The sequence below is a fragment of the Apodemus sylvaticus genome, chromosome 10 (assembly GCF_947179515.1).
Source record: "Apodemus sylvaticus chromosome 10, mApoSyl1.1, whole genome shotgun sequence".
NCBI lineage: Eukaryota > Metazoa > Chordata > Mammalia > Rodentia > Muridae > Apodemus > Apodemus sylvaticus.
The window spans coordinates 49,777,365-49,792,436 of record NC_067481.1 but is presented as its reverse complement, the minus strand read 5'-3'; the positions used below and the strand labels follow the sequence as shown (position 1 = coordinate 49,792,436).

The 15,072-nt window shown below is 37.4% G+C and overlaps 1 protein-coding gene across 1 annotated transcript; it reads left to right on the top strand.

Moving 5' to 3' along the window:
* The first annotated feature begins 280 nt into the window (after window positions 1–280).
* On the top strand, window positions 281–1,216 carry LOC127694049 (olfactory receptor 1468-like). The gene has a single exon (XM_052195429.1). It carries the CDS (start codon window positions 281–283, stop codon window positions 1,214–1,216), a length of 936 nt encoding a protein of 311 aa, XP_052051389.1.
* The last annotated feature ends 13,856 nt before the right edge of the window (window positions 1,217–15,072 follow it).

Here is a 15,072-nt window from a genome sequence, read left to right as displayed (position 1 = left end):
ACCAAATCATAATCAATGTGGCAACATAATCAATGCACGAATAAGAGAAAAGTCAATACATTTTTATCTCAGAAAGAGTAAATTTAAAGCATGAAATATTGAAAGACATATAAAAAACCAAAGAACTCATTGTTATAGAAATTCTAGTTGTTTGCAATACAGAGACAATGTGATTAATATATGATTATTGTAAAGCACTTGTCTTCCATATATGTTCATTTTTATTATATACTTACAGGTAGCCTACTATTACCTTACAGATATTACAGGAAGATAGATCATGCCTGCAAACAACCAGACTATCATCTCTCAGTTCCTCCTCCTGGGCCTGCCCATCCCCCCAGAGCACCAGCACCTGTTCTATGCCCTGTTCTTGGCCATGTACCTCACCACAGTCCTGGGGAACCTCATCATCATCATCCTCATTCTACTGGACTCCCATCTCCACACACCCATGTACTTGTTTCTCACCAACTTGTCCTTTACTGATCTCTGTTTTTCTTCTGTCACAATGCCCAAGCTGCTTCAAAATATGCAGAGCCAAGTACCATCCATCCCCTATGCTGGTTGCCTTGCACAAATATACTTCTTTATACTTTTTGGTGACCTTGAGAGTTTACTTCTTGTTGCCATGGCCTATGACCGCTATGTGGCCATCTGCTTCCCTCTTCATTACACCAGCATCATGAGCCCCAAGCTCTGTGTGAGTCTGGTGCTACTGTGCTGGGTGCTGACAACATTGTATGCCATGTTGCACACTTTGCTCTTAACTAGGTTGTCTTTCTGTAAACACAATGTGATTCCTCATTTTTTCTGTGATCTGTCTGCTCTCCTGAAGCTGGCCTGCTCTGATATTCACATTAATGAGTTGATGATATTGATCATAGGAGGGCTTGTTGTCATACTTCCATTTCTACTAATCATAGTGTCTTATGCACTTATCGTCTCCTCCATCCTCAAGGTCTCTTCAACTCGAGGCATCCACAAGGTCTTCTCCACTTGTGGTTCTCACCTGTCAGTGGTATCACTGTTCTATGGGACAGTCATCGGCCTCTACTTATGTCCATCTGCTAATAACTCTACTCTAAAGGACACAGTCATGTCTATGATGTACACAGTGGTGACTCCCATGTTGAACCCCTTCATCTATAGCCTGAGGAACAGAGACATGAAGGAAGCCCTAAAAAGAGTACTTCAAATGAAAACTCTCTTCTAACTATAATAACTATATTTCAGATGTTTTTATAAAGTAATCAAGTTGTATAAAAATGCTAGTCTCCCAAGTGCAGATGCAGTTGCTGCTGATGCTGCTCCTCCTGCTGCTGGTGCCAATGCTGGTGCCAGTGCCGGTGCTGCTGGTTGGTTGTGTTGCTGCTCCTCCTTTTACTGCTGTTGCTACTTGTTGCTTGTTGCTTACTGGTTGCTGGTTTCTGGTTGCTAGTTGCTGGTTGCTGATTTCTAATAGAACAACACATCCTATGGTAAATATCAAAATAGTCCCAGAGAACTTGATGCACCAAATCAGCAGGAAGTAGTCTATCAAAATCAATTCCCTCTTTCCTTCTTTTTCTCTAACCTTCTTTCTCTCCTGCCTAGTGTTGTATTGTTAGAAGTAAAAAGGGCAGAGATTCAATGTATAAATATTTACCAATAAATAGCCAAAAATCTAGACACAAGAATTGTTATGCTATATTTTTCTAATTGACATCTCTATTCTATGTGGCATTAAAATGTGTCCTGGGGTCTTATCACTGTGTTGAGAACAGTTTCAGGCTGTAGAATCATTTTTTGAAATATGCTTCATGACTTCTACTCCTCCTCCATTTAATGTTAATCAATATTCTGTTACATTATATGTTAGAATTATGTAATTTTCTTTTTTAGCTTATAGAGGGTACAGATTAGAGATTCCTTCAAGTCTCAGAAAAGACTCTTAACTTTTAAACTGTGTTGAGACTGTTAAAGCCATTGAACCATTAAAGTTGGAATAAGTGTACTGTGCTTTATGATATGGCCATGAGCCTATGATGGTAGAGGAATTGAATGTAGTCATTTTAATAAAAATGTCCTCTGAAGACTCGGGGTTTGAATACTTGGTACCCCATTGGTGGCGGTGTTTCAAAACAGCAGTCTTGCCAGAGGAAGTCTCACTGGTGTCGTTCTTGGAGAGAATCGTGGTATGCACTCACTAATAAGTGGATATTAACCTAGAAAACTGGAATACCCAAAACATAATCCATACATCAAATGAGGTACAAGAAGAAAGGAGGAGTGGAACCTTGTTCTGGAAAGACTCAGTGAAGCAGTATTCAGCAAAACCAGAACAGGGAAGTGGAAAGGGGTGGATGGGAGGACGGGGGGGGGGGTGGAGAAGGGGGCTTACGGGACTTTTGGGGAGTGGGGGGCTAGAAATATATCGAATAAAAAAGAATGTATCCTCACCAAAAAAAAAAAAAAAACCTTCTCTGATTTCTCTGATTTCTAGTTCATCACTCTGGTTCCTGCTTCTTGTTAAAAACATAAGATAGATACAGAAAACCAAAATCAATAAAGATACTGAGAACAAGTGATTCTGGGTGCCTAGTCCCAACTGATTGATACATCTATAAGACAGTTGTTGTACCTAAGGCTCAAAGATAATCACAAAAGACAAGATAGAAAAATTGCAAGATCCAAAGGAACAGGAAATGAGATTATGTCTGTTAGAAATGTCAGAGAAACTACATCTATAGAGTCTCAACAACATGGCCCAAACAATGACAATAGACATGCTAACATGGGAGAGGAAATTCCCATGGAGGCTCAATGGTATAAAAATAACTATAAGTAGGTTAGGAATACTGAGACTGGGTAAAATAGTCTTCTCCAGGTAATATGTCCTCAACTGGTATTCAAAACCAAATACTCAGCCCTGAAATTATGCACACAGAATATATATATATAAAACAATGCATATTTAACAAAAAATAGGGTACAAAATATGGCCATGCTTGCATAAGAGGCCTGCAGAATCTCAAAGACACAAGACTATAAAGGAAACATGCTGTGACATAGTAAAAAGTTAAAATATTAAAAAACACAGAATAAAAGATCAAATCACTTGAAAAACTCTCCCATAAGAAGTACTGTTCCTTCCAGTCTGGGTTGGTTTACCTTGGGAGCAAACTCCCCAGGCAGCCTGGCAACACCCTAAGGAATCTCCACTCCCAGACTCTCTGACACACCCAGGATCATAGGAGCAGAGGTGACTAGGACTTACCATCTGTCGGACCACCATTGGGAGTAAACGGGACACATGTATACCGCCCAACCAGTGACAAGGGTTCCTTCTGGTCTGGACTGGTTTGCCTTGGGAGCAAACTCCCCAGCCAACCCCACAACACCCAGAGGAATCTCCACTCACAGGATCACAGGATCACAAGTTCATAGGATCACAGGCTCACAAGATCACAGGATCACAGGATCGCAGTAGCTTAGTCACACTAAGATCCCAGGGCCTCAGAGACAGCTTGACTTCCAGGAGCTCTGATATACCCAGGATTTCAGGATCACAGGATCACAAGAATACAGAATCAAAGGACCACAGAGACATCTGGACTCTGAGGAGTTCTGACACAACCAGTATCACAAGAAGGACAGAGTACAATCACATATAGCGAGGACAGGTAACATTAGAAATAACCAGACAGCTGGAGGCAAGCATAAGAACATAAGCAACAGAAACCAAGGGAACATGGCATCATCAGAACCCAATTCTCCCACAAAAGCAAGACCTGAATATACCATCACACTGGAAAATCAAGATTTGGATCTAAAATCACTTCTCATGATGATGATAAAGGACTTTAAGGACGTAAATAACTCCCTTAAAGAAATACAGGAAAACACAGGTAAGTAGGTAGAATCGCTTAAAGAGGAAAGACAAAAATCCCTTAAAGAATTACAGAAAAGCACAAATAAACAGGCAAAGGAAATGAACAAAACTATCCAAGATTTAAAAATGGAAATAGAAACAATGAATAAATCACAAAGGGAGACAACCCTGGAATTAGAAAACCTAGGAAAAGGATCAGGAGCTGTAGATTCAAGAATCACCAACAGAATAGAAGAGGTAGAAGAGAGAATCTCATGTGCTATATGATACCATAGAAAATATTGACACAATAGTCAAAGAAAATGCAAAATGCAAAAAGCTCCTAACCCAAAACATCCAGAAAATCCAAGACACAATGAGAAGGTAATAAAGATAATAGATATATTCAAGAGCAAAGATTTCCACCTTAAAGGGCCAGTAAATATCTTCAACAAAATTATAGAAGAAAACTTCCCTAACCCAAAGAAAAAGATGCCCATGAACATACAAGAAGCCTACAGAACTCCAAATAGACTGGACCAGAACAGAAATTCCTCCTGTCACATAATAATCAAAACACCAAATGCACTAAACTTTAAAAAAAGAATATTAAAAGCAGTAAGGGGAAAAGGTCACATAACATATAAAGGCAGACCTATCAGAATTATACAACTTCTCACTAGAAACTATTAAAGCTAGAAGACCTTGTCATAGAGATCCTAAGAGAACACATGTCAGGCCAGGCTACTATACCCAGCAAAACTCTCAATTACCATAGACAGAGAAAATAAGGTATTTTATGACTAAACAAAATTTACGCAATATCTTTCTACAAATTTTTTCAGCTTTACAAAGGAAAACAGATGGAAAATACCAACACAAGGAGGGAAACTAAAAAAAGCAAGAAGGTACTCTTTCAGTAAACCCAAAAGAAGATAGCCACACAAACATGATTCCACCTCTAACAACAAAAGTAACAGGAAGTAGAAATCACTTTTCTTTAAAATCTCTTAACATCAATGGACTCAGTTCCCTAATAAAAAGACAGACTAACAGACTAGATACCTAAACAGGACCCAACATTCTGCTACATACAGGAAACACACCTCAGTGACAAAGAGAGACACTACCTCAGAGTAAAAAGTTAGAAAACAATTTTCCAAGTAAACAGTCCCAAGAAAAAGCTGAAGTAGTCATTCTAATATCAATTAAAATCAACATTCAACCAAAAGTTGTCAAAAAAAGACAAGGAAGGACACTTCATACTGGTAAAAGGAAAAATCTACCAAAATGATCTCTCAATTCTCAACATCTATATTCCAAATGTAAAGGCACCTGCATTTATAAAAGAAACTTTGCTAAAGCTCAAAGCACACATTGCACCTCACAAAATAATAGGGCAAGACGTCAAAAACCCACTCTCAGCAACGGGCAGATAATGGAAATAGAAACTAAACAGAGACACGGTAAAACTAATTGAAGAAATGAACCAAATGGATATAACAGATATTTATAGAACATTTCATCATAAAGCAAAAGAATATACCTTCTTCTCAGCACCCTATGGTACCTTCTCCAAAATTAAGCATATAATTGGTCACAAAACAGGCCTCAACAGATACAAGAAGACTGAAATCATCCCATGAACTCTATCAGATCATCACCATCTACGGCAGGTCTTAAATTCCAACAAGATCAGATAAACCATCTAAACGGTTCCAAAACCCCTGAAGAAATAGAAACAGCCATTAATAGTCTCCCAACCAAAAATATCCCAGGACCAGATAGATTGAGAGAAGAATTCTGTCAGACCTTTGAAGAAGACCTAATCCCAATACCCTTGAAACTATTCCACAAAATAGAATCAGAAGAAACACCGCCCAATTCATTCTATGAAGCCACAATTACACTTTTACCTAAATCTAATAAAGACCAAACAAAGAAAGACAACTTCAGAACAATTTCCCTTAGGAACATTGGTGCAAAAATACACAATAAAATTCTTGGCAACTGAATCCAAGAATACATCACAACAATCTCTCACTATAATCCCAGGGATGCAGGGATGGTTCAATAGTCAGAAATCCATCAACGTAATTCACTATATAAACAACCTCAAAGAAGAAAACCATATGATCATCTCATTAGATGCTGAAAAAGCATTTGGCAATATTCAGCATCCCTTAATGTTAAAAGTCTTGGAAAGATCAGGAATTCAAGACCCATAACTAAACATAGTAAAACCAATATACAGCAAACCAGTAGCCAATGTCTAGCTAAATGGAGAGAAAAACCAGATACACTGAAACTTAGGAAAGAGAAATTGGGGAAGATCCCAGAGCACATGGGCACAGGGGGAAATTTCCTGAACAGAACACCAATGGTCCATGCTCTAAGATCAAGAATCAACAAATGAACCTCATAAAGTTGCAAAGCTTCTGTAAGTCAAAGGACACTGTCAATACGATAAAAGGACAACCAACAGATTGAGAAAAGATCTTTACCAATCCTACATCTGATCAATAGATAATATACAATGTATACAAAGAACTCAAGAAGTTGGACTCCAGAGAATCAAATAACCCTATTAAAAAATGGTCTATGGAGCTAAACAAAGAATTCTCAACTGAGGAATACCAGTTGGCTGAGAAACCCCTAAAGAAATGTTCAGCATCCTTAATTATCATGAAAATCAAAACAACCCTGATATTCTACCTCACATGAGTCAGAATGGCTAAGTTCAAAACTCAAGGAACAACAGATGCTAGAGGATGTGGAGAAAGAGGAACAATCCTCCACTGCTGGTGGGATTGCAGGCTGATAAAGCCACTCTGGAAATCAGTTTGGTGACTCCTCAGAAAATTGGACATAGTATTACCTGAGAACCCAGTCATACCACTCCTGGGCATATACCCAGAAGATGTTCCAACATGTCATAAGGACACATGCTCAACTATGTTCATAGCAGCCTTATTTATAATAGCCAGAAGCTGAAAATAACCCATATGTTTTTCAACAGAGGAATGGATACAGAAAATGTGGTATACTTACACAATGGAGTACTATTCAGTTATTAAGAATGATGAATTCATAAAATTCTTAGGCAAATGAATGGAACTAGAAAATATTATCCTAAGTGAGATAACCCAATCACATATGGTATGCACTCACTGATAAGTAAATATTAGCCCCAAAGCTCAGAATACCCAAGATACAATCCACAGATCACATGAAGCTCAAGAAGAAAGAAGGCCAAAGTATGGGTAGTTTGGTTCTTCTGAGAAGGGAAACAAAATACTTACAGGAGCAAATATGTAGATAGAGTATAGAGAAGAGTCTGAAGGAAAGGCCATCTAGAGACTGTACCACCTGGGGATTCATCCCATATACAGTCGCCAAACCTTGACACTACCGTGGATGCCTAGAATGATTTCTGAAAGGAGCCTGATGTGGCTGTCTCTTGAGAGGCCCTACCAGAGCCTTACAAATACAGAGGCAGATACTCACAGCCAACCATTGAACTGAGCACAGGTTGCCAATGGAGGAGTTAGAGAAAGAACTAAAGGAGATGAAGTGGTCTGCAACCTCATAGGAAGAACAACAATATCAACCAATCAGACTCCCCCCCCCCCCGCCCAGAGCTCACAGGGACTAAGCCATCAACCAAGGAGTACACATGGCTCTAGATGCATATATAGAAGAGGACTGCCTTGTCAGGCATCAAGGGAAGGAGAGGTTCTTGGTCCTATGAATGCTTGATAGATGACCCATGTGGAGGTGGGGGTGGGTGGGTAAAGGAAGACCTTCATAGAAGTAGGGGAAAGGAGGATGGGATAGGGGCTACAAGGGAAGGGGGGAACCTGGGAAAGGGAATAACATTTGAAATGTAAATAAAGAATATATCCAATAAAAAATAAAAAATTATTAAATAAATAAATGAATAAATAAATAAATAACACCTGTTTATTGAACAGAGACACCTAAAGATATAAGGTTCTGGAAAAATGTGTTTCAAGTTCTGGGAGAGCATAACTTTCAGCTCATATTACTATATGATAAAAGCTATCTAAGAAAATTGAAAGAGATCAAGGACCTCCATGTAAAGCCAGACATATGGAAATTAATAGAAAAGAAACTGGAGAAGACCCTTGAGGACATCGGTACAGGGGGAAAGTTCCTGAACAGAATACCAATAGCTTATGCTCTAAGATCAAAAATTGATAAATGGGACCTCATAAAATTACAAAGTTTTTGTAAGGCAAAGGATACCATCAAAAGGACAAACCAGCAACCAACAAATTGTGAAAAGATCTTCACCAACCCTACATCTGACAGAGGGCTAACATCCAATATATACAAAGAACTCAAGAAGTTAAACACCAGAAAACCAAATAACCCTATTTAAAAAAATGGGGTACAGAGCTAAACAAAGAATTTTCACCTGAAGAACTTCGGATGGCTGAGAAGCATCTTAAAAAATGTTCAACATCATTAGTCATTAGGGAAATGCAAATCAAAACAACCCTGAGATTTCACCTCACACCAGTCAGAATGGTTAAGATTAAAATCTCAGGAGACAGCAGGTGTTGGTGAGGATGTGGAGAAAGAGGAATATTCCTCCACTGCTGGTGGGGTTGCAAGTTAGTACAACCACTCTGGAAATCAGTCTGGAGGTTCCTCAGAAAACTGGGCACGTCACTTCTGGAGGACCCTGCTACACCACTCCTGGGCATATACCCAGAGGATTCCCCAGCATGTAATAAGGATACATGCTCCACTATGTTCATAGCAGCCCTATTTATAATAGCCAGAAGCTGGAAAGAACACAATGTCCATCAATGGAGGAATGGATACAAAAAAAATGTGGTACATATACACAGTGGAGTACTATTCAGACATTAGAAACAGTGAATTCATGAAATTCTTAGAGAAATGGATGGAGCTAGAGAACATCATACTAAGTGAGGTAACCCAGTCTCAAAATATCAATCATGGTATGCACTCACTGATAAGCGGATACTAGCCTAGAAACTTGGAATATCCAAGACATAATCCACATATCAAATGATGTCCAAGAAGAATGGAGGAATGGCCCCTGGTTCTGGAAAGGCTCAGTGCAGCAGTGTAGGGCAATAACAGAACAGGCAAGTGGGAAGGGGTGGATGGGGGAACAAGGGGAGAGAAGAGGGCTTATGGAACTTCTGGGGAGTGGGAGCCAGGAAAGGGGAAATCATTTGAAATGTAAATAAAAATATATCAATAAAGAAAAAAATTTTAAAAAAAGAAAGTAAAAAATAAAAAAATATATAAATAAACAAACAAATAAATAAATAAATTACACCTGTTTATTGAACAGAGACACCTAAAGATATAAAGTTCTGGAAAAATGTGTTTCAAATTCTGGGAGAGCATAACTTTCAGCTCATATTATTATACCTATAAATATTATCTAAGAAAATTGAAAGAGAAATGAAAATTTTCCATTATGCAAACAGTATAATTAATTTTTTGAACCACTAAGCTAGCTCTACTGGAAGGATAACTTCAAATCGAAGAGAAGGATAAATACAACAAAGTGGCCAGAAGTCATTAAAAATTCATTATAATTAATCCAAAAGAGGTCTAAGATAACAAAAAAATCAAAAAATGGCTAGTTCTAAGGAAAATATTTTATTAATAACATGAATGAATTAATAATAATTTATAATAATGAATTCATTAATGCTCTTGATTCCCCCAACAAAATGGCATAGTTCAGCAGTCTGTATTAGGAAACAGAAGCTACCCTATGCTTTCTGCTCTCCCCAACAAACACGCTTTACCACCAAAGACAGATGACACTGTAGAGTAAAAGATGGAAAAATGTCCTCCAGTCTCCTCTACTATCCATCTAACCATTCAAATCCATACCTTACTTTTCTCTATCTATTTAGAAATCAGGCAAAAAATAAACAGTACAAGAAGCACATAAACGTGCAGGAATACATGCACCCACACACATACATAAAACCCATAAAAATCACAAAATCAGTAACTGTAATATATAATCAAAATAACACTAAGATAAAACATGAACAGACAATTATGAGATAAAAAAAAATCTCCAAAAAAATACCATAGAATATATTTTGACTTGGCTATCTACTCCTGGGCATGGAGTCTACCCTTAAGTGTGGTTTGTATACACAGACTCCATTGGAGACTTTTCCCTATAGAGAATGATAACCAATTACAGATAGATTCTGAATTAGGAATGGAAAACCATGTCTGCTTCATCTTCTCAGCTCTGGGACTGCTCTCTGATTTAACTTGTGTAGGCTCTAGGCATGCCACTGTAGTCACTGGGGGATCACATGTGCATCCAGCCTGTTGTGACTAGAAGGCACTGCGATCTTGGAGTCTCCCATTTCCTACATTCTATCTGCCTCCTCTTTAGCATAGTTCCATGAGCCATAAGAAAAAAACTTTAATGGAGACACCCATTTAGGACTGAATGTCCAAAGGCATGTCTATTTCTGCACATTGTACAGTTATATGTCTCCACATTTGTTGCCAGCTGCATGAGGAAGCTTCTCTGACAAAGGCTGAGTGCATGGATATAACACAATGTAGTTACAAGTCATTATATTGCTACATTTCGTTAGCAGAACAATAGTATTTGATTTTCTCCTAGGTCCATGGAATATATAGTCCTAGTTTCTTAGTCATCTGAGCAGTGTCAGGTTTGGATTACATTTCATTGAGTGAGCCTTAAATCCAATAAGATAGTAGCTTGTTCCCCATACAAGTGTTGTGCCACTATTGTAATACAATATCACATAAGCACATCACCATTGTAAATCAATGTGTATATAGCTGGCTTGGCATTTACTTTTCTCCTCTATTATTATGCAGAATATCTTCTAGTAGCATGAACATATTCAATGGGCAAAGGCTCAAGTTAGTTATCAGCTTGATTCCCATATTCAATGAGATATTTGGGTATTTTTTGGCATTAGGACATTACCATAAGTTTGTAGAAAATTTCCAGTGTCCTCATATATCTATTCCAGTCATTGACTAAAGGGCACCATTGAACTCCACAGCTACCCAGATATTGCCAAAGCTATTGGTTGTTCCTTAAAACTGGTGCTACATGCTTAAATTCTTCCAGTTACAAGGCAAAAATCCAAGAAAAGAACTCCAGTCCACCTCTCTCACTGTCTAAAATTATTCTATCAAGATGGACATCAGATCTTAGTATTTGTATGTCATGGAGACCTCCTATGACACATTTCTCTGTGATCCAGAGAAGTACCAGTGTGATCCAGAGAGAATCAAGTGCAAGGAACACACACTGAAAGCAGAAGTTACAAATGCCATCTATGGTTCTGTGCAAAATAGTAGGTGCTATGATGGTGAGATAGGCTGCTGAGGTTTGCCTAGAGAGGTAAGGTGCCAAAAGCAACAGTGGGAATGAAGATCTGGGCTCTTAAAAGATATTTACCTACCAAACAATTTAACATTATTTGAGGTAGATTTTTTGAATTAATTGACATGCATACAAAATAAATTCATATACACATCATCTTTGTTAGTAGCATGTATGTCTCTTCTAGGGTCTGTTTATACCAAGTTGTGTTGTATTGAGAGTACTCACCTAGAAATCTTTCCAAAGCGTATGCTTTTCATGGTAGCGTGCTATCACAAAATTGATGGATTCTTGTGTGAATTTTCATACTTCCAATATATTTTATCACACACAGTTTGGTGCTTACGTATTTTGTGAATATTCCAACAATGTGTTCACCCTTCTAAAAATAGGTTCTTGGCATGTGAGGTTAGGGCAAATCCCAAGTGAACCAAATACTATACATATATCCATCTTCATCTTCCCTCAAAATATATGCAGATGTGATCAGGGTTGTAATATATCGCTAATAGAGAACTCTTCATTGGTCCTAGAAAGTTGCTGATTACTTTTATTAATTACTTTCCTGGGTTATTCTGGGAGCTGGACTCCTCTGGGAGCAGGTTCCCTTAGGCACAGGGATGAATAGAATGATAGATATGACCAGGGAAGGTACACAGACTATGACCATAAAGGTGTTACTTCACAAGCCTACAATTAATAAAGAGATTAATGTCTCAGGCTGGCCTCACAGGGTCACTTGAAGAAATCCTAGGTGAGTTTGGAATAGTAGTGACTAACTGACTTTAATGTCCTTCTAACCCAAGAGCATAGTTTTCCCAGGTTATAAGATGTTCTGCAGTGTTGAGTTTTAAATGTGATAATTTCTCTATTCTCCACCTCTCTTCCTTTCAAGTCTTCCTATCTGTCTACAAGCATTTTCCCTATTGGTTTCCAGGTATGTTTGTTGATAATATTAATTAACATCACAGCATGCTATGTTCATACCATACTCTATCACTTCAGTATAGCAAAATCTCTGTAATTCATACAGGTTTCATGCAGTACTTCTTAAGCTTTGTTTTATTTTAAAATCACCAAAAGAGAGCTCAAAATTTTCATAAGGGCCTTCCCTCAAGAATGCAGTTCTATCCGGAAGAACATAGTGAACTATAAATTCAAAGGTAACTCCCATCCATTTACCTCAGGCAACTAACTTTCTCGGGATATGAATGAAAATGTAATATTTTAATCAAAGGATAAAATCAACATTTAAATAAAATATACTGGTGAGTTTTTACTCACATTAAGTTTTACAAGCACAGCCTTAGGTGATTCTTAGGTTGACTTTATCCAGGGAATTTGGAGTTTCATGTATCTGGGAGAAACAAAGCTGTTGTCTTCATCATGTGGCATTTGTACGTGAACTTCTCATCAGTGATTTCACTCAATACATGAGATAGGAGTCTTCACAGTTTTACCAGAAGAAAACATCTGACAAACTCCGTGTGTTTTTAGTAGATACTTCCCTTAATAATATCACCAGATAATTATATAAAATATAGAAATTATTAGTGAAGGTGAATTAAGCATCCAGGTGTGATACCTCAACAGTTGGTATTTCTGCAAGTTTTCCATTTCATTTGTCAGATTTAAGGCATTGTGATACTTATTGAAAGCAGAATATTCCATAAATCCAAAGAAGCCATACCATATAAACATATACATGTGCATAGAGGTAAGGATTAGTAGTGAGGGAGACAGACAAAGAGTATATTAAGGTTCATTTTCACAAATCAGCTCTCTGGACTAGAGAAAATGACCAATACAGGCTCGGTAAATCCAGAAATCAACCCAGTATCCAAGGCAGTCCTGGAACTACAGGCTTGAAACTGAAGGCACTCAGGAGCAGAGATTTCTCTTCTTGGATGACTACAGATTTTTCTTTTAATACTTTCGATGTCTGTATGAAATCCACCACATAAATCTAAGTAATTTGAGTCACTCAGAGTGGACAAAGGTAAATGCACACTAAATTGCAAAATGTGTAGAAAATTAATACAAGGCAAAGCCAAGTTGATACATTAAATAAGCACTTGGAGACACATATTGGAAAAGAAGCTCACAAAAAAGGAGAGTAGAAATATTTCTACACTTTCTAAAATTTTCACCTTTTTCTGAGCATACTGATACCAAATGAAATCACTAGGAATGAAGTATGAAGACAGTTAGGTTATCATTTGAATTGGTAACATGAGTAAGTCGCATATATGAAGCTCTATGATATTGTCCATGAATACAAATTTACATACTTTAAGACTATAACAGAAAGTCAAACCCAGGGGTAAAGGGATAAGACTAGGAATTCTTGTTGAGGGAAGAATTGATAGCAATAGTTACTCTATTTTGATAGCACAGTGATTTCTTTAAAAGTGCACAGGTGCATTTCCAAGTGCAAAAGGCAGCTAATAATATCAATGGCATATTGGTAAATGCAGTCAGCAAGCAGGGTGTCAATGTTGCAGGATGAAGACACACATGATTTTCCAGAACTAAGTTTAAAATCTGTGGGAAGTCCATTATAAAGATCTGATTAGGGCATCAAGTACTGAAGAATAAGTACTAGACATATTGGGAAAATGGTAGCAAGTCTCTAGATTGTCTTGGGAGATTTATCTTAGAAAGCTACAGGAACTGTGCCTGAAGGATAAATGGTAATCCAGGTGAATGGGAACAATGAAAAGAAATTATTAGGCAGATGAAACTCCATGTCAAAAACTCAGAGCATTGAGAGACCGACATTAAAATTCATGATAGCTGGACAATGGTATTCAAGCATATTATATGACCAAATGTGACAGTGGAGGTAGGGAGAGTTTAGGTACATCAATGTGAAGTGTGCCTCTAAAAGAAGTTCAGATTTTATCATACACTTAGAATCCAACAAACAATTCATTAGCAAGAATGGATGACTGGAATTTTACTTTACATATAAAGATCAAAGGAAACTGAAAAAAGTGTTGAGGTTCAGAATCAATGGGGTGAATTGAGGGGTAACTCCAATAGTGCAAGTGAGATGATATTCTTCTGTAAAGTAGTAATATTTTGTACAAACATTAATTAAAGAGAAAATGAATTTCAGGATTTATAGGACATGCAGCATGGGGCATAGATAATAAGAGAAATGAACAAATAAAATAAAACTCAAATTTCTCTATTGGTCATGGATTCCTTTCTGATACAAAAGACTGAAGAGGCATGGAAAAGAGGAGAAACAAGCTGAAAATGAAGGTTTTATCTGAAATTTGCAAAGGTGGAAGTTTTATTTGGAATTTGCTGTGAATATAATGACTGTACCACATTTTAGGAAAAAAATCATTCATTTTTACAAAGCAGTTTTTCCAGATAAGATAAAAATCCAACCTGAGACTGAAATGGTAATCTAAGCTATTCAAGACCATGAAGTTCTCATTGGCATAGATGTGTATAAAATAAGACCATCTTCACTGAAGCCTAGAGAACATTGAGATGCAAGAAACTGACAGAGCTGAACCAACTCATAATCACTGAGGCTACATAATCACCTGACAAGTAAGAGAAAGCCAATGCATTTTATATTTTAGATCAGAGTAGGACTTAAAGGATGGAATGCTGAAGCATTCAAAAATGAATTAAATTATTTATTACAATAGAAACTCTATCTACTGAGAATATATAGGTAGTATGAAGATTATAAGATTAATTATAAAAAAATATATTCAAGTACGTTCATTTTTATGTAAAGTTGTGAGATGTCCTCTACTTTCCTCACAGGTATTACAGAAAGATC

Bases quoted from the DNA above. Each gene is read 5' to 3' on its own strand.
- LOC127694049 (XM_052195429.1), top strand. From the start codon at position 281: ATGCCTGCAAACAACCAGACTATCATCTCTCAGTTCCTCCTCCTGGGC.